A 27,916-nucleotide genomic window follows, 5' to 3' on the forward strand; every position below is an offset into this window, starting at 1 on the left:
CCTGTATGTTAGAATATCGTACGAGATTGACCACCAACCCACAAACTGTTCTGTGGCTCTGAAAAAACGAGGCACATCACAAACAGAACCATGCCTGCTTCTAAAAATAAGCAATCTGAAGTACAAAGCACATACTTGACAACTCTACGAATAACCTAATTACCTCCAGTAGGGCCATAAAGGTGTGAGCACCTAGAAAATAGGCAATCAGATACAAAAAAGTAGAACATAGCACTTTCACAGTTTTGCTGGCTCTTCAGAACTAATGAGCAAAGAGAAGGGGAGGAAAAGAAAAAAAAAAAAAAAAGCTTTTCATAGTTCAGTCTCTAAAAATACCTTGGCAATAGACCTGTTGAGTAGAAAAGCACCATTTTCAATAGGAGAGGTGCACGTCTTGGGAACCGATCTCAGAATTCATTAAACATCTTTTACAATATCCCTAGGTATAGAATGTAAATGTGCATTTCATGCCCACTGGCTTGCTCTTCCCTTTTATTAGTGGGTTTCAGTGAAAATCTTTCTCGAATACCTAATTAGGACTAGTCATGTGCCACATACTACTAAAGTGGCCAAAGTAAACAACTAAAGTTCATTAAGTCAATACATTGACTCGTACTATGTGGCATGTATAACTACTAGCTGAGGATGACAAAAAGCTTTGAAAGTGTACACTGTAGATTCATGACCAATTCAACATGTTTGTTCCTTCCAAAAGAGCAGACACACCCTCCATTTGTCCCTTTCCTTTTGCCAGCGCTCCAGCAGCACTCTCCAAGTGCACAGCAAACTGGACCTGAGATTGGTAGAGCTGGAAATTAAGCTTTCTATTTTGCTCACTTCTCTCTAGGAGCAGTTCCCTGGTCCCGATCACCATGCAGCAACACAAACACAACTGCTGACACAAGTGTCATGAGCAAAACAGAGCAGCCAGGACTGCACTGGGAGCAACAGCACAGATTTATGCACATAAAATTGATCATATTACTGTGAGAGTAGGCTAGTAAGATACACAATATTCTGGCAGTTTTCTCCCAATGAGACAGGCAAACAGGGTAAAAGGCTTTTCTTCCTTTTTTTCTTTTTTTTTTTTTTTCCCACAGAAGTAGCACTTTAAAGAATCTTAAAAACCATTATCTCTGAGACTGTGATGTTTTCTATGTTGCTAGGATGCATTATATGCATCTTGGCTTAACTATCTCCTCACTTATATTTGGATCATATCTAAAATCTTTGACAATCAACATCAGCACTCACCAGGCAGGGCTTTTGTCAAATCAACTGGTGAAGAAGTGCACCACAATGGATTTCTCCAGATTTTAAAATAACTTAATTAGCCACTTCTAAGGCACAAAGCCTAGAAGGGCTGTGCAAAATACTGATTTGGGAAATACAGACATCTGGTGCACGCTCACCTTGCTCTTAAGTAGACAATATTGAGAGAGACATGGATATTAGCCTTGTAATGGTGGAAAAAAATCCATTATAAAAGTCTATAAGGTGTCTATTAATACACTATGATCCACATTGATTTTGGAATTTGAGAGTTCAGAATATTTTCACACCAATCAATTTTATTTGTGATCAACATTGCTATCAGTGCCCATCCCACAGACCTGAAATATTAGCAGTTTTGCAGAACTGACAGATCAGCGCTCTGACACACTATGTTAAGAACAGTATAGTTAAGGATACTGTATTTTCACAAAAGTTTTAAACAATCAGTATGCACGTTAACAAAACAAACAAAAAACCCCACACCACATAAAAAAAAACAACCAAACAAAAAAAAACATACACAGCAATGTCCAGAAGAAAGCAGAAGAAAAGTCAGACAAAGCTAACATTACTGAAAGCTGAACAAACATTAATACACTCTCTGCAGGATGCTACTAACTAGGAATTATATCATATTTTCTTCATTGCACTGCTCCCGATGGACAGCTTTACACTAAGGAAGACATTCACTTGACACTGTTTCAGTTCCAGCTGTGGCACAGAAGAGAGGAAAAGAGAGCAAAGTGGTACAGCAGCAGTCACTCACCACTGCTGGCCCAAGCAGCATGTCAAGTGACAGATAAATATCTGCAAAAGACGCCACCTGATAAGGACAGATCAGGGCACCAGGCTGTAGTTGCAGGTACTGCCCATCACAAGCATGCTATTAAAGGCACAAAGTTTGCCTCAGTGCCATAGGTGGAAACACATGAATGAGGAAACCATACGTACTGTTTCTACTGCATTCAGCCAAACAGCTCTCTGTGCTCGTTTTCTGTAAACAATGAGGTTACACCAAGCTGACTCATACGAGATTTTCTCCTCTGAGGAACAAAACTCTCAAAACTCCATTTATGGGCTAACAACTTAAACCAAAATTAAAATTTCAATACTTTCCACACACTTAGGTACAACAGTTGTGCAAGGCATCGTAACAGAGTTCAGATCTGCAATAAAGTCTGTCCACCCAACATAGTTTTCTGCGTTGACAACGACCCCATTCTGTCATCCCAAACAAAAATTGTTTATCATCTCACATGAATCTTACTTAAGTTTGGCATTTTTTTCATGAAGCTCCTCCTTCAGCTCCCAGCTTTCCTTGAATGCCGCCTCAGCTGTCAGCTCAGCCTGGCTTTTAGATGCAGCAAGCACACACACCTCTTCCTCCATCTCCTGAACTCGGGTTTGCAAAGACAGGAGGCGAGAATTCTGTCTAGCATTGTTTTCCTTGTAGGTTTCCGCTTCAGCCTTCAGCTCTCGAAAAGACTCTTCTTTAGAGACCATTCGGGACCTGAATTCAAGAAGCTATAGACAGAAAAGGAGAAAACTCATTTTAAAAAAAGAAGAATTTTGCCCAGGCTGAAATACGTGACTCTATTACTTTTAGTAATGTGACGAGAAAGGCTTTGGAACAAAAGACTGAGTCTTCTATCACTACAAGACTGAGTAGAAGTACAAAATTTTATTTTCATATAACTAGGAAAATGCAGTAGAAGAAAGGGGTTTGTAAAAGCAAAAGCTGCTGTTTTTTAACACAACAAAACTTTTCAGGATAATCTCTTACAGGAAGATAAATTTATTTACAAATTCAGAATTTAAGAAAAGCCCACCTGAAGTTCTGCTGCACAGCCTTAACTCACTTCCCTTATACACCTGCATTACAATACAGTCATTAACACCACTATTCCCTCTTTTTTGCCTGCTTCCTCCCTGCTCCCAATTCTGGTGCACAATTCCACAGACAACCCATAGCTGTCGGGAGTTGTAACAGCAAAGTATGCTGTTTTACAAGAGTGGAGCCTTTTGATGATTTGTTGCGTATTCAGAGGAAAATACATTTTTAGAGAGTTGTGCGGTAGGCAACTTCTCAGTTCATGAAAAGTTATTTTTTGGTCTGATAATCCAATCAAACGTAGCTGGATTTACACAGAAACAGCAAGAGAGCCTTTTAAGGAATGGTGGGAGGAGGGATGTCATCACCAAATGTCAAGGACCTGTTCCAGAGATGATGCTAGAGCTTCCCAACAATTCATGGAGTTCAGTTGTTTTTCTTTACTTTCTCCTCTCTCTTCTAGTTAAAAATATCATTTTCCATTGAACTATTTCTGTTATAAGCTTCTCTAAAAGGCTGAGCTTGAGGCAGACACACTGGACATATAAAATTTCAGTGTGTTTTATTTTGTTAAAAGGAACAAGTAATTTAGAGTGGATTTTTTTGTCACAAGAAGTGTTAACGCATGTTTCAGCTTTCCTGACAATTCCAATCATAAGCAGAAAGATGCAATCCGAAGCATTTATCTTCTACTACATAAAAATAATAGGCAGATAATTAAGCCACATTAACTGCTCTTTATGATGTGTGCTAGCACTTTTTACTTACAGCAAACATTTTAAGACAATAAATATTTAAGACATTAAGCTGCAATTCAGGACGTCAAGAAACTCGCAACTCTGTCAGAGGCTTCCAGTGTGACAAAACCCAAGATACTCAGAGAAATTCCAAGGGGCCGGTGAGCCAACTGCCTTGCAAAAGAGAGGTTCTGCTTCTCCGGCTCCCAGCCATGCACACCTGCCCCCTCCTTTGTACCAGCTCTGGTATTTGTCTGACTTCTCCACAAGCAACATAACCAATGCAGCTGACAGAAAAGAATTCACTTTCTACAGAGGAGGAGGAGGAAAGGGAGACAGCCATGTCACAGAGAAAAAGCTGAGAATTCAGGTAAGAGGATCACCTTCGCAGCAGCAGCATAGTCTCTGATAAGCTTATGCTTCACCCCCAAGCACTGGCTCATCAGACACTTTGGAGCTGATTTAAAGCAGCACTGATTTTGAGAAAAGCAGCTCTGCCTTTTCCCAGGCTTCCTTTCCACACTCCGTCCTCTTCTTTGTGCTAGCAGAAGCACTTACATGTCTATGAGGTGAACTAAGATTGGGAAACTGATCCGGCTGAAGAACAACGCAGAAGGAGAGGTTTTATTTTTCAGTTGCATCAGTTCCCCAACAATACAGTGCACCGTAAAACTACACATGTGTTTGTGCCAACATGAGGGATGGGGCAGTGTGGGGAAGGAAATGAGCAGCTAAAAAAACAATAGGATTGCTTTGCTTGGCAGCTGGACCAAGCTATGGTAGCTTAAAGCATTCACAACCTTAAAATTTCTCTGTGGTTCAACTCCCCATCTGCAAAATGTGATATTTTTTCCTCTGTCCATTGTCTTTGTGGTCAGTTCCAATAGCAGAAAAAGCAAGAACAATCCCATATCTTGAGTTTTACAGAGCACTCGGCAGAACAGAGCTCTGACCTCAGCTGGGTCACAAAGGTCTTTATCAACAAGAGCATGAACAGCTGCTTTCTTGACTATTCCTGCACTTTTGCAAGCACAGTGCTGAAAGAATCTATAAATCAGTCAGTCATCCTGGCAATAAAGCCATCCAGCATTTCCAGTAATAAATTCTTCCTACAAGAACATGGGATTCTGTATGGCTTTTTAAAACTGAAATTTAAAGTACTGATCCTGGATAGCTGTTAAATGTAGGGGAACTCTGAAGTAATTTCAGTATCTGGTCAAATTCAAGTTCAGCTGATGGACACTTATTCCTGTAGTTCTGGCTGGATACTGTAGCAACAATTCATTTTCCTATAATATTATGTGTTCTTGCTCTTTCTCATATTCAGCTATGCACAATTAAGGAAATTTTATTTCATTGACAGACCCTTTTTTAATCTTCAAGTGCCATGCAAGTATATCACAAATTGTACAAAAATTCTAAGACGACAACTGTTACCAGAAACAAGTTCTGAATCAAAAGCAAGCTTTCTATTCCCTGCAGAAAGTCACTGTAAAGAATCCTCAGGCTTGGAGAAGGATTTGAAAGTATTTTTAAATGTACCTCTGACTGGGCACAATCATACTTCACTGAAAGTGCTGCAAGTTCACTTCGAGCGGTTTCAGCTGCAGCTCGATAGTGATTCATCTGCTCTCTAGTGACAGGAATATCCAAAGGAATGTGATCATGAGACTCCTGGGAAGACAGTATGAAAACAAAAGCATTAGACATCGCATTTTTTGAACATTTTTTGTTTCAGTGCTTTTTTGTTTGATTAAGCTGCTCAAGGGCGTTTATTCCAAATATGCTATTCCCAGAGTAACTGACCCTTACTGAAAAAATAGGATAAACAGTCACTTTTCTACAAGTCACCACTTTCGTCTGCAAGTTCAGTCACTGACACCACTGCTAAAGTACATCAGCACACAAGATATCCCCCCTCAGCAATCCTATGGCGTCCCACCATTTTCAGGTCAGGTTATTTCCAACAGTTACTCTGTATTTAGCAACATTCAACAGGTCCCTCCTCGACAAACTTTTCCAGTCATTTCTTCAACCTAAGTAAACTTTAACCCAAAGAGAGTCCTCAGGTGTCTCTTATGCAAGGAGACATATTGGTTTTTAGACCTGAGTTACATTGCACGCTCCCTCATTTTTATTTTGGAAGAAACGGTGGGAAAACAAACAAACAAAAAAAATGGCTATCAATCTCTGTGCCACCCACAATTTTGCAGATTTCTATCATATCTCATCTCCACGGTTTCCCTACCAGGCCAAAGAGCCCATGCCTACTCAGACACTCCTACCTGCTCCTCAAAGTCACTTTTCGGCTTGCCCATTTGTGCTTTGACTTCTAACGTGCCAAGGCTAAAGGTCCTTTTGAACTTCTTCACTTGGACATAACTTCAGCTTTGTGAATGATGCTTGCTCATCCCCAGCAATCACCATACTGTCTTCCTTTCACACTCTTTCAAGTCCTTCTGATAGATGGCAAGCACTGGCTCTGTGCTTCTAGCACAGTCTCCTTTACACCACTTGTACAACTCTTCTAGCTGTGCTTTTTAGACTTTCTACAGTAAGCTTTCTAATTTTCGTGTGGTTCTGCTCTTCTATAGTAAAGCAGAAACATGTTGGATGTCTCGGCCTTTGTTACTTAAATCTTTCAATAGGAAAATTCAGACCTGAGGTCTTGATGAGAGTTTCATCAGACAGAACTTCTTTTTCAATTAGTACTGACTAAATAATGATGAAATTTAACATCTTCAGAACAGAACTGTGTTTAGGTGATGCTGGAAGCACACAAGGTAGAGGACAGAACATGAGATTTTTATTCCATCAGCTCCCACATAGGACTGAAACAAAACTGCAGTCCCAACACATTTAGATATGCATCACAAAATGCACATCTCCCCTAGCTAATGACTGCTGTTGAAACAAGACATTCCCATAGCGACAAACAAGATGTCTTCACTTCATACTCTTCTACATGAGCATTGAAATAAATTACAAGGTCAGTTCTTACCCATTCTAAACAGAAAAAAAAACATTGAACAGCCTTCCAAATAGATGAACGTCTAGTGAAATAAGCCTCTACCAAGAAACGCACACAGAAATCCCTGGGCAATAAAGGCAAAACTACTAGTTTGGACTGTAGCAGAAGGTAAATTACCTTGGATTAGTTTCTATAATATTTTCTACTCTTTTCTTTAATCTTTTTTCAGTGTACTAGTACGCACTGGATTAGATCCATCAAGTTTAATTACCTTCACCTCCCTCAAAGACACTCGGCTGTGCTCTTTCACAAAGGAGTTGCCGCTCTCATCAAGCCAGACTGATACCTGTCGTACAGCTCACGGCCGTGTACAGCAGAGCACACAAGCTCCGAGATAAAAGGGCTGCTAATTTTCTCAACGCTTTATCACCATTCTGAGGGAGTGAGGGAAGGCATGTGCTGTCCATTTGATACTTTGTCTTCCCTTTTGCTTTACCCCATTTGTTTCATGTTGTACACCCATGTGAATTCTTTGATGTAGAGAGGGCTTTTTTGTTCTGTAGTACACCAGGGCTCAAAAACCATGGCTGGAGCTTGCAAACATTAATGCTGTGCATGTTATTTATGTATGTCATTATATTTACATTACTGTATTAATGTATGTTTTCTTTTTCTTCCCTAAACAAACACAACCACTTATGACTCTACAGAAAGAAGGAATACATCTCAAAACTGATGAAATGAAGAAAATTTCAGAGCATAGCTGAAGAAAGAAGCCCCCCTGTTCTGCAGCAATAATCAACATAAGAAAACCCTTTGCAGCTGGAAATTCTGAAATCTACATTTGTCATACAAATCTAGCTTTTAAAATTATGAGTACTTTAAAGATGCAGATACACATCTAGAAGGATTTTAAAGAGGTTGAAATGAAGCCAGGTGCACAAGTCAATGGGAATTACCATTTCACTCATTTACAGTCTTAACGAGATTTACAGAAGCAGGTCTCTGCATACTCCAGTGCCTTAGTAAATACAAAGCTAATCATACATGGTGACACCACTCTAGGAAAGCTGGTATGAGTGTCACATTTCTGGCAGGGAATGGGCATGCTTTAAGTAAACGGTTTTCTATGTTTTGCCAGCAGCCATTCGCAAGTCTGATCATTAATCATACTACAACAATGCAATTAATTTGGCATGACTGTACTGTAGGGGTAAAATTTGTAATGAAGATGTGGTACTGTTGTACCTCTGGAAAAAATCGGATTTGTAATGTTTCATGAGTATTATGTAGTTTATAATGGTTACTGTTAAGAAAATAGAATTAATAAAGTGTTAAAAGAATAAGAGGCAGTAGGCAGGAGAAATCTTACTATTTATCATTCGACCAACTCTAAATATTCTAGGTTTTGGGTGTTTCTCCCATTCACATTATTAACTTTTTTCAATCCCTTTCCACTTACCAAGAAAATTAGGTTTTCATTTCACTTCAAATGCTAAATGGAAGGTAAATGTATATTTATAATACTTAAGAGTAATATCTACTTGGACTTTTGGCTCTATTAGCAATAGGTGTTCTTTAGAAGATCAAAAACATAAGGTCATTGTTGTCATTGTGGGGTTCTTTGTTTTTATTTTTTACCAGATAACTACTTTCACCTCCCTGGAATCCAGCCTGTAGTTGGCAAATTTCACCTGATTCAGAAACAACAGAACTTCAACAACATTCAGTAGTTTTAGACCTCACCATATACTCCGAAACCAGTCAACTGTTCAAGTCAGTCACTCCCATTCTGCTCTTGTCAGCTTTTCTTTTATTTCCAGCTACATTTCTTATTTCAACCCTGGTAAATGCTGCTACCACGACCCTCCCCTTTCCCTATACATATATATATATATATACACACATTTATATATATATATATATATACACACGTATAAAAATCTCTATTGAAAGAGAAAGCCCTCAGAAAGCATTTAAGCACTGACCACTACCCCCAGTGACTCGCCAGTGCATTGCCTCTTGCCCTTAGCAGATGGATGCTACTGAGGGCAGGGATTTCTTCCTCCTGTTTCCAAAGTTCTTAAGCACATTGGGGTTGGCACACCAAAAATAATGACTCATGAACCTTGGTCAACTCTGTTCTTTCCTTTGCTTCTGCAGAAAAAATTTGGGGGAGAGAGGTTGAAAATTCAATAGATTTACAATGTGATGACACATGACATTAATTTTTCACAGACCTGCTTTACTAAAATATGCCATAGGTTACCATCAGCAAAGTAGGGTGTAAAAGCAGAACACTATAGGAAAGCTTCCCTGGTAGCCTACGAGCTTTGAGGGCCTCCACAATATTCAAACCCACATCTAACTAAAACAGGCATCTTAACTTTGGCTTCTCTGAGTTACGTTCACTGGTCCAGCTGCACAGTGGGGTTTTGTGCAGCTATTGCTTCTTTTTGCCACTGCTTTTCATGTACTCTAAGTTTTTATTTCATCTCTCCTTTTATCCTGCATCTCTTCTACACTGATAAATTTAAAAAAAAAAAAAAAAATCTGAGCCATAAGCATGTGGTCTATCTTAACTGAATTACTTTTTTTTTTTCTCCTCAGATGCTAAGGTAACTAGTGGATCCTTTCTACCCACATATTTATACAGGACTTGGTGCACTGGTTGGACTTATTGGGCTACTCAATATTTCCTATAAATCCCAGTGTCATAACAGTTCATACTCAGAAAACAAACAAAATGAGATATCCTGAATCCATAATATTTCTTCTTAAAACAAATTAATACTCATAGATGTATACATGCATAAAAATTGTTCTAATTTCTGAAAATACGATGCAGCAGCAGACTTTATTATTATTATTATTTGCTGCAACTAGAATGAAGATGACATTCAGCACAAAGTACTGGGAAGAATGTGCAGTTGAAAAATTTCCACACATAATTTATCTCCCTAAGAAATCACAAGGAAATGCTAGTCCCCAAACCTGCTATTGGATCCATGGGAGGCTAAGGTGGCCTCCAAAACAGCGGGTATGAAGAGGAATTGGTTTTGTATAGGTTCAACAGCTGGGAAAAGGAGCTTAAAAATTATGTTTTGATTGTAACTATTCCAACTACAGCTAGAAACTTAGTATTAAAAGTTTCTTGCCATCCAGAAGCTAACAAGCTTAATTTTCTGATTTAACAATCAAAACATTCTAGAAAGACCATTTTCAAAACTGTCTTTTATAAACTGATTTAAAAAGAAGATAAAATTCTGCTTCAGGGTGCAGGGAATATTCAATTTTTATTTTATTTTGCAAAATATACTAGGATAAAGACAGACAATTTTTAGAATATCATTTTTTCATTAGATCTGCAGGATAAAAAGCAAATCTTTATATAAATAGCTACAAGTTACATGAAAATCAGGTGCTGGACAGTTTTTAGAGATTCGTTTCTGAATCAAATGGAGGGAAGCCAAGTAGCACTTGGCTACTGCAAATTTTGCTTGATAGCAGCAGCTAGCCAGCCAGCCAGCCAGCAGGCATGTCGTTTCAGAAAAGCCACAGCAGCTACACACACTAATGAGCGTGAGATGGGTAAGCGACTGTTACACAGTAAGTCAGATTTTGTTAACTCATGTGAAAACAGGCTAACAGGAACTGGAATAATTTCAAGAAAACAAAACAAAACAAAACAAACAACTGTTCACAAATTAACCATCTTGTACTGATATTTTGGCCAAGGTTGACTTCTTTCTAGATAATTCTTTGCCCAATGTGCCTATCAGAGATCTCAAAATATTTGCATTGATAACGCTTTATTAACATCAATTTCAAAATTTGTAACATTTCTAAACCATTTCAGTTCTGTCAGTTTCTCTTTCACATTACAAAAATGCCAGAAACATCCAATTACTTTTTATCACTTCCCACTCAGAGAAGCCCTCTTTCCCCTCTCTGATTTCTGCCTGTAACTAGGCCTAACTTATTGCTTGCAGTTTGTGCGTGTGCAGTTCTGAAAAGTTCTTTTTTTGTTGTTGTTATACGCCTGTGGAGTTTTTATGCATTAGGGTACTGTTCCAGAAACACAGAAGACTAGGTAAAGTGTTCCAAACAGCTCAAATAAATTACCAAAGAGATTTTCTGAATTCCTTTCAGAAGGGTACTGCTTAGCCCTACCCTCCTCCCTTTGCAGTAATCACTGGAAGGTATTACTGAAACATATAAATCACCCCCTGGTGGTGTTCATCTACTGAAGACGTCAATTTCAAGCTTGATTAATAGACCCAAATGAAAGTTTTGTGACAATCAAAATTTCAGTCTTACTCTCTACTGTTACAAGCAGAAGTTAAAGCTTTTTCATCTTTCGTTTTCCCCTTTGTTAGGGTGAGGTGATTTTGCATCTAAATGTAATAAATGCATGTAATATGATGAAAGACAGCAGTCATCTCAAGGCAATTACAAAGATACATCACATACTGTAAATATTGCTTAATATGTTTTTTGTTTTACTTCATCCTTTGCTTGTATGACTAAATTAAGGAATCTGAATCTCCCCTGACAATTTTGTCTCACAGCTTCTCCAAAACGAATAACAAAAAGGAGTAGCTGTGTTTAGTCCCAAAATAATAAAAATGGTAATTGCTAAGACAAAATGTAGGAGAAAATGTGACACTCATGCAGGGATTTTTGCAAACCACTTGTTCTACTGGCTTTACTTTATCAGTGCTGAACAGAGTTAAATGACTTTTGTAAGAGAATAGCTTAAATGAGATACTTAAACAGATCATCATGCAACACCAACACTCTTGCAACTTTCCTACAATGCCTACTATACTACAGTCAATGAAAGGCAAATATTTTAGATATATTTAAGCGTGTGGGTATATACGCAATTAAGACTGATTAGTCCTGTAGTTGCAAATTTGCCATTTGCAAGCCACATTTTATAAATACAAAGTTTTTAATGTGCTTCTGAGTCATAAAAGCAACCTTCACAAACTATTTGATTTCAGGGTAGGACACAGGGCAGGTTACTGTCAACTCTAACTAAGCAGTGCAGGCAAAAACTTAGTAATTGGGTCAAAACAAGTTAGATTTAATGTAAAGGCAGCTGATTTTGCCACAATGAACCACCAAAACACCATATTTTTTGTCTCAGAACAATATAGCACAATGACAAAACCGACATTCAATTACTAAGGAGATATTGAGCTGTTCATGCACTAACAAAGTGTTTTCCCTTTGGAATACAAAACTGTTACAACGTTTCTGATCTATCTTTAGTACAAGAGTTTGATCCTTCTAAGCAATATCCTTGAGCATCTCCTTTAAATCGACATCAAAGCCAGTAAACCAGTTTCAAAGGAAGAAGAAATTCTTAGATAACTACGAATTCCTACTCCATGAAAGATACTCCCTTTTGCAACAGTTAATAAAAAAAAAAATAAAAATAAAAAAAAGCCTTTCGTCCTTGAATTTGTAAAGATAAGCTATAACGATCAGCTGAAGTTCACTGAGCTACGGCTGAAGCCCACGTCTACGCCAGGTACAGCTCTGCAGCTGCACAAGGTGTTTTTTAAAAAACGCGGAATTAAACTTAAAATTCAAAAGATAACTTGCAGGAGAGGTTTACAGTCAGCCTCAGTGTCAGTCACCCTCCACAGAAACAGCCGACAGGAAGCCATCGGAGACCGGGGGCGGCGGGGGGGCTCTTTCCAAAATCGGGGCTTTATTTTCTAACAGGGGAACTGCAGAAAAACCCCAAACCAAACCAAAACCCTCCACCCTTTCCGCCTTCCCCTCCGCCCCTCTGTTCCCGCCCAGCTTTGCGCTGTGCCGGGCGGCGGGGCGCGCCAGCCTCGGGGGCTCTCTCGGGGGCTCTCACGGGAGCCCGCGGGCGCCTGGCAGCGGCCCGACCCCGCCGGCGGCAGCGCGCCAGCCCCGGCCTCCGGGGCCGCCCCCCTCCTCCGCGCCCCGGCGGCCTTTCCCCACCCCCGCTCTCCCTCGGGGAAGCGGGGCCGGGGCAGGCCGCAGCCCGCCGGAACCGCCGCCACCCTCGCAGGCGGCCCGCGGGGCCGGGCCGCTCCCCAGCGCCGCGCTACCTCGGCCGCCGCGCTGCGGCCCCTGCCAGCCGGCCGAGGGGCGGCGGCGGCCGCGCGGGGCCCGGCGCTGCCGGCTCCGGCGCCGCTCATGGCGGCCGCCGCGGTGCCGCCGTCTCCATGGCAACGCGACGCGGGCGGCGCGGCCTGCGGCCTCCCCTGCCGGGCAGCGGGGCCGGGGCAGGCCGCAGGGCTTCCAGCGAGGCGGCAGCAATGGAGTCCCCTGGTTAGGGAAGCGGGACACAGTGCTCGGAGCCTGATGGTGGGCAGTCTTTACAAAGGGATGCTCACAGAAACGTTTTTTTTACCCCACTTCAAATAAACGTTGCACGACAAAACTTTATAAACCCGAGAAAATCACCTCAAACTTTTCCTCGAAAAAGTCAAAACAGAGGCAAGCGAAGCAGATGACATTTTAACAACAGCAAGCCCTTACTCAGGCAGTTTCCCCCTCCCAGAGCCTGCAAAACGAGCACCTCCCGCAAGGAGTAGTCTGCCTTGACTAACGCTAAAACACCTCCAGCTGAAAGGGGACCTCCTCCTCCTCGCCTCCCTCCCAAATAAAGTAGATAAACATGGGAAGAGAGGAGCTGCAGCTAGCAATAAGAGAAAAATTAAACCTTCAGGTATATCAGTGCTGCACATAGCTTGCTTTGAAGACCCTGGGAGCTGCTCAATTAGGCGTGCCCCAGTGCCTCCGGGGTTGGTGTGGTCCTGCACCATCTCTGTACTCACTCACAAGTCAAAATGTATCTCACCTTTCCCAAGAACACTGACTTGTTCGTATTTTCTGGGAAAGAAAATGGAAAAACTAGAAATAGTACCAATTTTTTTTTTTTTTTTGTCCTCCTGATGCCATTTCACTGCTGCTGCCCAGGACAGAGAAGACCCCTGCCCAAGCAGTGTGGATCACCACCCAGTTTCAAATGCTACTTTGCTAAAGCACAGAGCTAGACAATGCTGTACCTCGGCTGGAACCTGCCGCTAAACTCATAAAGGGAAGGAGAAAAATCGCTTAGTGTGAGAAAGCAGTGCTGGGAACAGACATGGGGAAACGGAGCCCTGTGTGGGGCTGAGGCCGTGCAGCACAGGCAGCGGGAGCCACCTGCCTCCATCTCGGGGAGCGTCCAGAGAAAGGCACGGTCATTGTCGGTGTATGAGGTGATGACAGGTCCCTGGTGGGACGTTTCCGTTTCATCCTCATGGGCAAAGCAACGCAGGATGGCATAGAGGGTATGAAAATGTATTACGAAAACCGTTGTTCTTGAGGACTGTCTACACAAATGCCCTCACTGTTGCTGCAGTAGAGGAGTGAAACCAGTGGGGCATTTCTGAATCGAAATTATCTAGAATGGACAGAGCAGATGGGGGCGCCCAGAAGGTAACTGCGAGCAGCATTTGCTGCAGGTGACTCCCTGAGCCCAGCGCCTGCTGCCTGGGAGAAGGGACCCTGGCTGTATGGTGACAAACTCTCAGCAGGAGCCAGGTGAGAAAGTAGCCAGAGGAAAAGAGCAGGGAGCTTGGCCAGAGGCGAACTGTGCACCCAGGCTGTCTCCTTATAGCTCAGAGAGAAACGCCGCGGCAATGCCTAGCTCCCAGTTTAATGCCATTCCATTCCATTCCCAAGCCAAAATTTGTTCCAAAGTGATACAAATCTCGAGTAACACAAAGCCTTAATAGCTTTGTGAGGATAGTGTTCCTGATATTTTTTTCCCTCCTCTGAGTCTGTGACTGCTTTATTAAGCGAGGTACCTCAAATACTATGCTGATGGCTAGGGAGCCCAACCAAATTTTTTGTAATTTCAAACGCGGGACTCATGCTACTGGATGAAAGCTGCCACTGCCGCATGGTGCAAAATGCTGATCCAGTGTAAACTCATTCTGTGATTCAAATCTATTAAGTATTTTTGACAGATTGAATTTGTACTGCCGGTCTTGCATAAAACCAGCATAAATCTGGCACAAGTTTTAACGTCCTCTGCAAATTTGGACAAAAATATCATCCTGGATTTGTCCAGCATCTGACTACAGCCTAATCTGTCCCACTACTGGAGCAGCATGCAGATGCAAGATTAAATGATTGTGAAACTTTGTCCTAAGTTTCCTACACGTGTGCTTGAGCGCACTTCCCCATCGCTAGTCCTGCAGTGCCACGGCTGGTTCAAGAGCTATACTTCAGCCACTTCTACAGCCTTGGTGACGGCGAGAGAATGCTCACACAGCTGTGTCTTACCGTAGATCTATACAGTTATTTGGCTTTTTAAAAATGCTGAATCTGCTGAACTGTACCGAGAGTAACAACAAAAGGGGCAAGAAAAAAAGGATGACATTTCATATAGCACTCCGAAAAAGAATGGGGCAGTTTGAGTGGGTGCAATATCCACTCTTCAAGCCATTTGTCTAAGAAAAAGTATCTTACTACAGGATGCTAACACTTTAAAATGCTTTAGGCTTGTTTGCTGAATACTACAGGTAGAATTCTCGAAAGGACTTCGTGTCTCTGTTTCCGTAACAGGGGCAGGAAATAATGGCTTAAGAAGGGTTACTTCAGGATTTTTAGTTAAAAATAATTTTAAGAAGTCATTTTCATGAATGTGATTCTTCATGTTGTGTTATGAAAAAATAGACGGACAGGATGTTCTCAGCCTTTCTGAGCAGATAATGATGCAGAATCTCCTGAATCTATATATGTAATAAAGTCACTCTAATTTTTAAACCAGAAAATAATAATTAAAAAACCACTATAATCTTGCCTTTCCTTGAAAGAGCTCAGTGTTGAGGAAAGATGCTGAAACTGACTGGGGATATGAAACCCTGATTCCAGTAGCCAGTACTCTCCAAAATCAGACCTAATGATTGAGGTAGGTCTGCAGGTTCCTAAATACCTGCTGCTATTTAATTTTCTTTAAGTAAATGAGAATGGAAGTATCAGAATAATTTCAAAGCTAAAAGTCACGTGACAGTGTGGATAGCTTTCCCCTCACCCAATGAAAGAGACATCCTTTGTATCGTGTGCGGGGTGGATGGATGGAGAGCAATTGCTCCGAGTACTCCAACAGTTGCATGTTTCTGGACACTTGAACCAGAGATTCCCTAGCAAGTGACAGAAATTAGCTTAGATTGCATTTCAAAGTGCTTAGTACATCACAGGCTAAAATGACATTCCTGTATCAATATCTGCATTTTGCTAGCAAATCAGTACAGAGAAGAGAAACTTAAGAAAAATGAGAACTTAATACAAAGAAAACTGAAATGAGTAGCATAAAACAAGAGTTCCACTTTAAAAAAAAAAAAAAGGAAAAAAAGAGAAAAAAAAGAGCAGCTTACTGGAGCCTGCAGGAGCACTGCAAGAGTGGTATATATAGATGCACAGACACTATAACAAACCTGATCTAGGAAAGAGGTCCCTAAAACACTGTTTCGTCAAGAAAGAATTCACAAAGTCCTCAGAACCAAACCCATTCTTAAGAATGGAATGATCAACTCAATGGAAGGTGAGCTCTTATTTTTATTATTTGAATTGCTTTTAAATACTTTCATAAATAAAAAAAAAATCAAAAAGCGCTACAAAAAAAGGCATCTTTCAGCATTGTATTTTAACCTGATCTCAAAAGAACCAAGTGCAATCATAGTATTTAAGCATGCAGGCATATACTTCGTTAACAATTTTTTTCTCCCAAATTCGTGACAAATCTCAAGAAAATCTGACAGAGGCAAAGTCAGAATGATGCTTAATTTCCTGCAAATATTGTGAAACACAGACAGCCAAGCACAGAATAAACACTGAGATGCCCTAACTGTATGGAAAGCCTGCAGTACACTTCTGTTTATTATTACAATCTGTACTGAAGTTTGCTTGTAGTTTTTTGTCGGGGCTTGGTGTGGGTTTTTTCAAATGCCTCATCAGGAAGTTAGGGGAACTACCAGGTCTTCAGGTACCCATGGGACAGAATCTAGAGGGAAAAGGAAGTTTTGCCTCGTTAATTCTATTGTTCACAGATCTTGTAATTTAAAAATTACATCATAACAATTGATTAAAAGACTGAATCAAAACATTTAATATTAGTTTTGAAAACAAAATTTCTTTTTTTAATAACACTATAAAAAAAGCTTTGTTATTATATAAGGGGAGACAAGGAGGAGGTGTCGCTCTCTACGTCAGCAACCGGCTGGAGTGCGTGGAGCTTCGCCTGGGGTCGGAGGACGAGCTGACAGAGAGCTTATGGGTCAAGATTAGAGGACGGGGACGGATAGGGGATGTTACGGTAGGGGTCTGTTACAGGCCACCTGGCCAGGAGGACAGAGCAGATGAGGCGCTTTATAGCCAGATAGGAGCAGCCTCGCGGTCACAAGCCCTGGTCCTCATGGGGGACTTCAACCACCCTGACATCTGTTGGAGAGACAATACGGCAGGGCACAGGCAGTCCAGGAGGTTCCTGGAATGCGTGGACGACAACTTCCTCCTGCAGGTGATAGAGGAGCCGACAAGGAGGGGTGCCATGCTTGACCTTGTGCTCACCAACAGGGAGGGACTGGTGGGCGATGTGAAACTTAAGGACAGCCTTGGCTGCAGTGACCACGACACGGTGGAGTTCAAGATCCATGGGGCAGCAAGGAAACCATTCAGCAAGCTCTGTACCTTAGACTTCAAGAAGGCAGACTTCAGCCTCTTCAAGGACCTGATGGGCAAAGTGCCGTGGGAGGCGGCCCTGGAGGGATGAGGGGCCCAGGAAAGTTGGTCCACATTCAAGGAGCACCTCCTCCAAGCTCAGCAGAGGTGCATCCCGACGAAGAACAAGTCGGGCAAAAAGACCAGGAGGCCTGCGTGGATGAGCAAGGAGCTCCTGGACCAACTGAAAATGAAGAGGATAGCCTATAGAGGGTGGAAGCGGAGACAGATAGCCTGGGAGGAATACAGAGAAGCTGTACGAGTGACCAGGGATCAGGTGAGGAAGGCTAAAGCCCTGAAGGAATTGAATTTGGCAAGGGATATAAAAAGCAATAAGAAATGCTTCTATAGGTATGTAGAGGACAAAAGGAAGTCCAAAGAGAATGTAGGCCCCCTCCAGAAGGATACTGGTGCTCTGGTTACCCAGGACATAGAGAAGGCTGAGGTACTCAATGACTTTTTTGCCTCAGTCTTCACTGATAAAGCCTCTTGTCTTACCACCCAAGCTGTGGAAAGAACTAGCAGGGACTGTGAGGAGCAGGTACTTGAAGAGCAGGTTCGGGAACATCTGAGGAACTTGAAGGTGCACAAGTCCATGGGACCTGATGAGATCCATCCGCGGCTCCTGAAGGAACTGGCGGATGAAGTTGCCAAGCCACTGGCCATTGTATTTGAGAAGTCGTGGCGGTCTGGCGAGGTCCCCGATGACTGGAAGAGAAGGAACATAACCCCCATTTTTAAAAAGGGGAACAAGGAGGACCCGGGCAACTACAGGCCGGTCAGCCTCACCTCTGTGCCTGGCAAGGTCATGGAGCAGATTCTCCTGGGAACCATGCTAAGGCACATGGAGAGCAAGGAGGTGGTGGGTGACAGCCAACATGGCTTCACCAAAGGCAGATCGTGCCTGACCAACTTGGTGGCCTTTTATGATGGGGTGACAGCATCGGTGGACAAGGGTCGACCAACGGATGTCATCTACCTGGACTTGTGCAAAGCTTTTGACACTGTCCCGCACAACATTCTTCTCTCTAAACTAGAGAGGCATGGGTTTGATGGATGGACCACTCGGTGGATAAGGAATTGGCTCAATGACCGCACTCAGAGAGTAGTGGTCAACGGCTCGATGTCCAAGTGGAGACCGGTCACGAGTGGCGTCCCTCAGGGGTGGAGCCCGGCCCTCTTCAACATCTTTGTCAGTGACGTGGACAGTGGCATGGAGTGCACCCTCAGCAAGTTCGCCGATGACACCAAGCTGTGTGGTGCCGTCGACACGCTGGAAGGGAGGGAAGCCATCCAGAGGGACCTTGACAGGCTGGAGAGGTGGGCCCGTACCAACCTCATGAAGTTTAACCAGGCCAAGTGCAAGGTCCTACATCTGGGTCGTGGCAATCCCAGGCACAAATACAGACTGGGCGGAGAATGGATCGAGAGCAGCCCTGAGGAGAAGGACTTGGGAGTACTGGTGGACGAGAAGCTCAATATGAGCCGGCAATGTGCTCTTGCGGCCCAGAAGGCCAACCGTGTCCTGGGCTGCATCAAGAGGAGCGTGGCCAGCAGGTCGAGGGAGGTGATTCTCCCCCTCTACTCTGCCCTCGTGAGACCTCACCTGGAGTATTGCGTCCAGTTCTGGAGTCCCCAACATAAGAAGGACATGGACCAGTTGGAGAGGGTCCAGAGGAGGGCCACGAAGATGATAAGAGGGCTGGAGCACCTTTCCTATGAGGACAGGCTGAAAGAGTTGGGGCTGTTCAGCCTGGAGAAGAGGAGGCTCCGGGGTGACCTTATAGCGGTCTTCCAGTACCTCAAGGGGGCCTACAGGAAAGATGGGGAGAGGCTGTTCAGGAGGGCCAGTTGTGATAGGACAAGGGGTAATGGTTTTAAAATAGAGGGAGGTAGATTCAGGTTGGATATTAGGAAAAAATTTTTTACCATGAGAGTTGTAGAACACTGGAACAGGTTGCCCAGAGAGGTGGTGGATGCTCCATCCCTGGAGACGTTCAAGGCCGGGTTGGACGAGGCCCTGAGCAACCTGATCTAGTTGGAGATATCCCTGTTCCTTGCAGGGGTGTTGGACTAGATGACCTTTGAAGGTCCCTTCCAGCCCTAACGATTCTATGATTCTATGATTCTATGATTCTATGATTCTATGATTCTATGATTAGCCTCAAGCCATCAACATCAACAACATATTAAGAAGGTGAAGTGTTTGTGCTTTATCATGCACACAAATTCCAAATGATATTCTGAATGCATATACACCTTTCAGACACTCAATACCTAAACGCAGCTATAGCTGAGGTAGAAAAGAATTGTACACTAGCAGCACTAAAAAGGAAGTTGAAATGTTTTTCTCTGAAAGAGATTTAGGGGAAATCTAGTCCACAGGACTTCATTATCTACAAATTTAGCTAGAATAACTAAAGCAGACACATTTTTACAAATACTTGGCATGGGCACAGCTTGCCAAGGTTCTCATTTGCTTGCCTTCCAAAATCTATCAACTCCAGAAGCACAGTGTGTCCCAACACCAAGCTGTGCTCCTCCTCCACCCCCTCGGATCAATAGTATCACACCCTGTAGTAGAGAAAGTTTTCTTGAGGAGTGCCTTATCCTCAGCTTACCTACTTCAAAAAATAATGAAGAAATCAAGACAGGACTTATTCCCATTTCTTTTTTGTCAGCTGACACAGAAGCCTGGTTCATGACCAGTGACAGATGATTTAATGCAGAGATCCTAACATATGCTTGAAAATACAACTTTAGTTAACAAAAGGAGATCCTGCCTCTCCGGAGGTAATTTCATAACACATTTACAGACTTCAAGGTGGAAAAGGTATTAACGCAATTATATTATCATGAAAAAATAGGCTTATATGGGAAAGCAGAGAGACAACATCACTAAGTAATATGATTAAGATGTGTGTGTGTAAATTGTGAGTGTGTGTAAATTGTGAATGTGTGTAAATTGTGTCTGATACCAGTTACTATTGTGAATCTGATAGTGGACAAGTTTAAGAAGGATTATTTAGTCTGATTAAGTATAGCTGTTCCTCTGCGTAACCAAAATGGAGTCCTTTTTTTCCCTAAAAACATTGAGTTTGTCCTCCTCCCATGTGAATTTGCACAGCTCAGCTGAACTGATGTAGACATCTTCTGAAGTCAGTAAATCTTCTAAATGACATAAGCCAGTTGGTTTTACAACCCTGGACCTCTCCGCTGGGACAAAGTGGGGTGGTGAAAATGCGATATGCGTATGGGGGAACTAATCAGAGTTGGGAAAGAAGTGATTTTAACATAGAGTCTGTTTAAGCATGATTCCCACACACACACCATATTTCAGGTTTGAGCAAATCATTTCCCAGAACCTTTAGGGAAAAATAAATTACTTCTGGAGAGGTTTTCCTGAAGGCCTCCTATGTGACAATAAAACAGTTTAGCCGCTCACGAGCAGATATTAAATATCTTTGGATGACAAACAGCAACTAAACATTTTTATGAAAGCATTACTAGATGCCTTCTTATCTCGTAAGGGCAGAATAACCATGGACTGAAAACAAAAAGTTAATTCTGCAACACAAGGCAAACAGCAATAATGAAAATGCAAGGCTTCATGTTGTGATGGACACTGTACATAAGCTTCCCAAAGAATGTGTTCTGAAGTTTTGGAAATTACAGTTGAACTTTTTAACTTGTAAATTCAAGCATTATATCCAAAATACAAGCTATGTTTTAGTGAAGGAGAAACAAGAGGAGTACTAAGATAATGTCCATGTAAGCAATATTTCGTTAAAATTACTTTATGCACAGACTGACATATCTCTATCTGTCTATGTATGCAGACGCAGGAGAGACAGGACACAGAATAAAACACTTTCCACAGCTGCTTTCCAGATCAGGACATCAGCGAGAAGTAAACAACGTTAAACGAAAGCAAAGGCAAAATATTCCATTAAATGATACTTGCAGCTATCAAAACTCAAGTATGGTAAAAAAAAAAAAAAGTAAGTCAGGAAAGCTCATAAGAAATTATTTTCTTTTAAAATCTAAGAGCTTCTTCTTTGAAAGCTACTGTTGATATATTAGGTCATTTTCAGCTTGGGGAACTTAAACCAGATATAGTCTTTGAAAGTCTAAACTCAATTCATGCTGTTATTTTGGAAATTCCCTGAATGTGGAACTTACGGTTTTTGCACATATATGGAAACTCCCTGATTTGCACGGGGCAACTGGCTCCTGCTAGTGCTCCATCACCATCCAGAAAAGTAGCAACAAAACTTCTAAGGGCCAAATCTGACACCACTGATGCAGTCATAACTGCTTATCCAACACACCCCAAAGCGCAGCACTAATTCAGGATGGCCTCAAATCAAGAACACAACCAACTACAGAGAGACAGGGACACTTTTTGTTCACGTAAAGATACTAGAGTCCTCACAGCAAGTTGTAGGCCCTTCTCTGCTTGGAGGAATTTGGACTTAATTCGTCTCCTGACTCCCTAACCTTAGACCATGGGTACACACACTCCCTGGTTTTAAATAGGGCCGTTATGCAGGTAACACAAGACTCACTGGATGGAAGGAAGAGCAGGTGAAGGGATCCTTCAGCCAGCTTGAGGGAGCACTCCTGGACCTTAACCCTCTTTCCAGAGTGGTTTTGTATTTTACAGACACATATCCTAGACCAAAATAATGATTATGTATGTACATAAGCCATCTAGGACCAGAACCCAATAAATTTCTTGATCTATGACAGCTAAGACGTTTTCTTGGAAAGTGGGAGATAAGAGCTGAGACCTGTTCCAGGCCGTGAATGGCTGTCAAAAGCCAGATCTCAGTTTCCTGAACAATCTTTCTACAAACACCACCACTGAAGGAAAGCATGCATTTACCAGTTTGCAGGTCCTTCTCTGCTGTGCTATTTTAATATACACAGGCATTTCAAAGATGGAGCCTTGCTCTGCTGTTTCAAGGAAGCTCTACATGGTTACCTCCCGCACAGCGTTCTGCGTTTTAACAGGTAAGGGGGCGGAAAGCCTTTCTCTGCAGGTGCCTGAACTTCCGGGGTGAGAGCCCGGAGATGTTCCTGCACCTCATGTCAGCATTAAGCAGCGTTACACTGAATGCACAGGGTTTCTGTGCAGCCATTTCCATACAGGGAATAGGAGGCCTGGATGCCTTCTGTCTCTACTCCATCATCCATTTGCCTAGGTGCCAGGCACCGTGTCTCCGAATTTGGTAACAAATAAGTCCTTCTTTAAAATTAATCCCTGAGCAAAATACTGCGATTGGAGACAAAACTCAGTATGAACTGCACATTGAAAGGTGCAACTAACTGTATCATAGAATCATAGAATCATAGAATGGCATAGGCTGGAAGGGGCCTTAGAGATCATCTAATCCAACCTCCCTGTCATGGGCAGGGACTCCTCTCAACAAGATCAGGCTACTCAAGGCTCCGTCCAACCTGGCCTTGAACACCTCCAGGGAAGGGGCAGCCACAACTTCTCTGGGCAATTTATTCCCAAGTCTCACCACCCTTGTACTGAAGAGTTTCTTCCTAAGATTTAATCTAAATCTTTTCTCCTTCAACTTAAACCCATTTCCCCTTGTCCTATCAGTGGACACTCTTGTGTCCAGCCTTCCTGTAGGTTCCCTTCAGGTATTGGAAGGCAGCTATTAGGTCCCCCCGAAGTCTTCTCTTTTCAAAGCTGAACAATCCCAGCTCCCGCAACCTGTCCTTGTAGCAGAGGTGCCCCAGCCCCTGGATCATCTTTGTGGCCCTCCTCTGAACATGCTTCAACAGATCTATGTCTCTCTTATGGTGGGGACACCAGAACTGGATGCAGTATTCGAGGTGGGGTCTCACAAGAGCAGAGTAAAGGGGGAATATCATCAGGCCCTTTATCAATTACAGTTACTCAGAAAGCACCAGCCTTACCATGATAACATGAGAGTAATCAATTAGTTAACATTAAGAAAGCAAACAAAAAAGCCTATAATATATACTTTGATATTTCTTACCTTAGCCTGCTCAGCTCTTAATCTTTTATTCTTCTTCAAAGACTTGGAAGAAGTAAGTAGAATCCCAAGAAAGAAAACAAATTCCTGTAAGCGTGAAAATTTGTTCACAGAAAGTCTGAAAAACTATGGTTATTTGGCTTATTGAAAAGTTATAAAAACAAAAGCATCATACAACTACTGAATATGTTTATTCATTGTATGTGATCATAATAAGACATTTTATATTTCTTTCCCAGTGGAAATAAAGTCAAATGAGCCAAAAAGAAGAGTAAATAAAACCAAATCTCACAAGGTATCTGCAGAATTCACAACTGTAAAGCTGTGGATTAATTAATCTATACAAATTTATTTAAGTAGCCTTTTTATTTCCAGGGTAATGGTAACAGAAATAGAAATTTATCTGTATCAGCTAGAATAAAAATTCACAGATGTTTTGAAAACCTGTTTTAGGAAAAAAAAAAAAACAATCAAACAAGAAAATATAAACAGCCCACAGTATAGGACTTTTTTTCCCACATGCTTTCTGCCACTGTTACATTGGAAAGAAATAAAAGGACCATTTTAACAGCACATTTTCACAGTTTTATTTTAAAATCCTCAGGTAAGCCTTAAGTGATTTTGAACTTATATTTTTGCATTAAAAAAAAATAATCCTAAACTTTTGTTCTGTAATTTTTGGTAAACAGAAGGCTTGTAAACAAACCGTTTAATGAAAAAAAAAACAAACCAAACTAACAGTTCTGTACAAAATTCTATTTTGGAATTTATATTTTAGACATGATTTATTTTTTTTAGATTGAAAACATTTCATGTGATAATTTGCATGCAATAAGGTGAATATTTTTCCTATGTTGTCTGACAGAGTACAGGAGACAAATGTGCCTCACATGGAACAAGCATTTAAGTAGTTGAACCGTGAATGCAAATACACTACGAACTTTAAAGGAACTATTTCAACAATAGTTACAGTTTATGGGACATCAGGAAGGTGTGTAAAACAAAGTAATTTGGAAATATTTTAGTTAGAGCAAGTGTAACACTAAAATATTTCCATTTTTGCTGAGAACATATGGAGCACCTATCACTTTGGGAAGTGATCCTGATAACAACACCATCGGCTGCATCAACCTTAATAAGTAATTAACAGACACATTTTAAGAAATTCTCCATGCTTTTTAAGGTTTTGAAATTTGAGCAAGAATACTGGTAGAGTAACAAGATCGAAACTTCCCTAATACTGCCCCGTCTTTATGAAGAGGAACATTTCACAATACCCATCTCTTGCATCTATGTCTTTCAGAACTTCATTGGATAAATGAGTTTTATACATTTTTGTGTAAAATCTGTTCTAGAGAAAAAAAAAAAGCTCCAGGAACTAAGACCTGAATTATTTTAAGCTGGCTTTCCAAGCTATTGAAATAGCATAATGATGTTTAACTTTTTCGTAAAATTTTGTGAATTATCAAGTATTCAGACAGATGTGTGTGTTGGCTTTCACTGTGCCTATGACATTACTTTCCCACCTCTTTTTCATCACAAATGAAAATCATTGCTATCACCCAAAAACTGATTTACAAAGCTGCTCAAAAGGTAGAATAAAAAAATAGAAGTCAAAAGACGTTGGTCTGTTGTGGTCTTCATAATTACTGAAAATGGCCTTGTTTTTGCTGTTATTCTTCAAATGGCACAGAAAACTAAAATCTCAAGGATTTGGGTATACAGTTCAGTAGCTCCTGAGTTATGCTGTGCAAGCATTTTGGATAATCAGTTGTGACACAGCTGCACAGAAGCAACTTTCTTGAATACTCAAGAAAAAAAATATGCTACATTATAGCTGTGCTGATTCTGGCTGGGATAGAGTTAAATTTTCTTTGTAGCAGCTAGTATGGGGCTAGGTTTTGGATTTGTGTTGGAAACAGTGTTGATAATGCAGACATGTTTTGGTTCTTGCTGAGCAGTGCTCACACAGAGCCAAGGCCTTTTCTGCTTCTCACCCCACCCCACCAGTGAGTAGGCTGAGGGTGCACAAGAAGCTGGAAAGGAACACAGCTGGGACAGCTGGCCCCAAATGACCAGAGGGATATTCTGTACCATATGATGTCACACTTAACATATAAAGCTGGAGGAAGAAGGAAGCAGGGGACATTCGGAGCAATGGCATTTGCCTTCCCACGTAACCGTTACGCGTGATGGAGCCCTGCTTTCCTGGAGATGGCTGAACACCTGCCTGCCCATGGGAAGTGGTGAACGAATTCCGTTTTGCTTTGCTTGCGTGCGTGGCTTTTGCTTTACCTATTAAACTGTCTTTATCTCAACCCAGGAGTTTTCTCACTTTTACCCTTCTGATTCCCTCCCTGATCCCACTGCGGGGCTGTGTGGGGCTTAGCTGCTGGCTGGAGTTAAACCAAGACAATAGCACATGCTACTGTTGTAACGTATGCTTTATGTTGTATAGCAGTAAATTCCACTCGGATGCAGCAGGCACATGGTGCTGTTTCATGAAACTATATTACATAAGTAGGAAACGCTGAGTATCTATAAAAGAATTTCCTGTTTTCAACTGACCTGTAGCTAACCCAACAGCAGTGCACAGCGCCTCATCAGAATATCTGTCTTCACTACTTCTTTGTGGCATGAGAGAATATAACACTGGCATTACAGCACCTTCTTTTTTTTTTTAATAGAATCAATCCAAATTGTACAAAAATATAGCCAATGAACAAAAAGAAAAGTGTGCTGCATATTCAGTTGTGTCTATAGATAGCACTTTGCAATTACAGCTATAGAAGTCAAGCGACGAAATCTTTGAAAGTTACGACTGTGTGTTCCTCACGTAACTATGCAGTCGCACTCTATATTACCGTATAAACTTCTCTTTGTGACGGGCAAAAGGTGAAAAGCACTCACTTAATAAACAGGAGAACAGAACTAATTTAATTTCTTTTTTTTTTTCAGCATGACATCATGTCTTATATCACCACTCAAACGCCAATGTAAGAATTACGTGTCTTACAGTACTCATGAAATCATCACCCTACTTCCTCACAAACATTAATGCAACAGCCTCCAAAGAGATGATTCGGTAATACTGAGCAAATTCTGTTGCATCTCCTCAGTGACTGAGCATTTTGTAGCATTCTATCTATCATAACTTCAGAACATTAATTTTCACTGATCTGCACTGTGATTCCCAGAAGTAACAGCTTGAAAGCAACCTGGGCACAGAGACAGATTAACGACCAGTGAAAAATGAAACCAAGTTCCTCAGCACGTGTAAAGATTGTGTAAGAGGCAAATCTATTCTTGAAGGGTGGCCTCAGCAGTGAAACAATCCTTTCTCTTCTTGTCCACTACACACTTTTAAACCTTTCCAGCAAGTTAAATCGGCACCTGACAAACAATCTGTCCACAGACACAGCAGATTTCTTCCCCTAGTCATTCTATCTCTCAACAAGGAGGGAAGCTTTCACTGCGTGAATTCCACAACTTCCATCTCTCTGTTCTTGACACTTCAAAGTGCAGTTGAAACAAGTTTGCAGCATTTTCACAGATGAGAAATGCAGGCTTCAGTGCCCAGATTCATCGTATTGTTTATGTTCTGGATCGGAGCAACCAAAGCTGAGCGTCCCCCACCGAGCCCTCTCCAGTCAAAGGGACCTTCAACAGTCTGACCTTCAGCTCTCCTGACTGGCTCTCCAATTTACGCAGGTTAATCAGGTGCCTAGGGATAAGCATGAATTCGACCTTTAGGAATACTAAGCCAGAGATACAAAGGAGTTGAGAACACTGAACCCAGGTCTCCAAAGTAGAATATCACATTGCCTCTTGAAATTCCTAGCATCTTAGTTTTTGAACACTTGACCTTGCAACTTCAAAATATTAGTATACTTTCAGATATAAGAAGAAGAGAAATACAAATAATCAAAGACATCAGCAGTTGGAACATATTTATCCATCTTTATTGTTTGAATAAATACATTTTCAGAGCCTGAAATAGGTACAAAATGCTGCCCCATCTTCCCCCTCCCACTTCTTCAGGCCTGCCAAAGCCTACCCTTGTCTTGGGTTAACCGTTAAGCACAAGTCTTTCTATATCCACTTTCTAGCACACAGACACTCTAATTCCCGTGCCATAGCTCCGCTTCCAGAACGTACTCAAACACAGCCATTCTGTGCCCTCCTTTTCACTGTGTAATACGCATGTAAAATGGAAAAGGAAACTTCTCTACTCCTGTTCCCTATAACACGGCCACCTTGGCTACCACGGGTAAATTCACCTCATTTTAGCAGCTCTAGACAAGAGCGTAACCCAGTCAGA

General features: G+C 41.7%; 1 protein-coding gene across 2 annotated transcripts in view; it reads right to left on the reverse strand.

Annotated features, from left to right (window-relative positions):
- Window positions 1-27,916, reverse strand: part of LOC104380562 (coiled-coil domain-containing protein 170) — a 67,254-nt gene that overhangs the window by 32,691 nt on the left and 6,647 nt on the right. The window contains exons 1-3 of one of the 2 annotated variants that reach the window (XM_086631480.1): window positions 12,913-13,002; window positions 5,386-5,517; window positions 2,543-2,799 (exon numbers count right to left, since the gene is read on the reverse strand). In XM_086631480.1, the coding sequence (XP_086487606.1) occupies window positions 2,543-2,799; window positions 5,386-5,517; window positions 12,913-13,002 (479 nt within the window). Of the gene's footprint in view, window positions 1-2,542; window positions 2,800-5,385; window positions 5,518-12,912; window positions 13,003-27,916 lie in introns of those variants that run through there. The other variant, XM_086631479.1, reaches the window with a different exon arrangement.

The sequence above is a fragment of the Tauraco erythrolophus genome, chromosome 2 (genome assembly GCF_009769465.1).
Source record: "Tauraco erythrolophus isolate bTauEry1 chromosome 2, bTauEry1.pri, whole genome shotgun sequence".
Classification (NCBI taxonomy): domain Eukaryota; kingdom Metazoa; phylum Chordata; class Aves; order Musophagiformes; family Musophagidae; genus Tauraco; species Tauraco erythrolophus.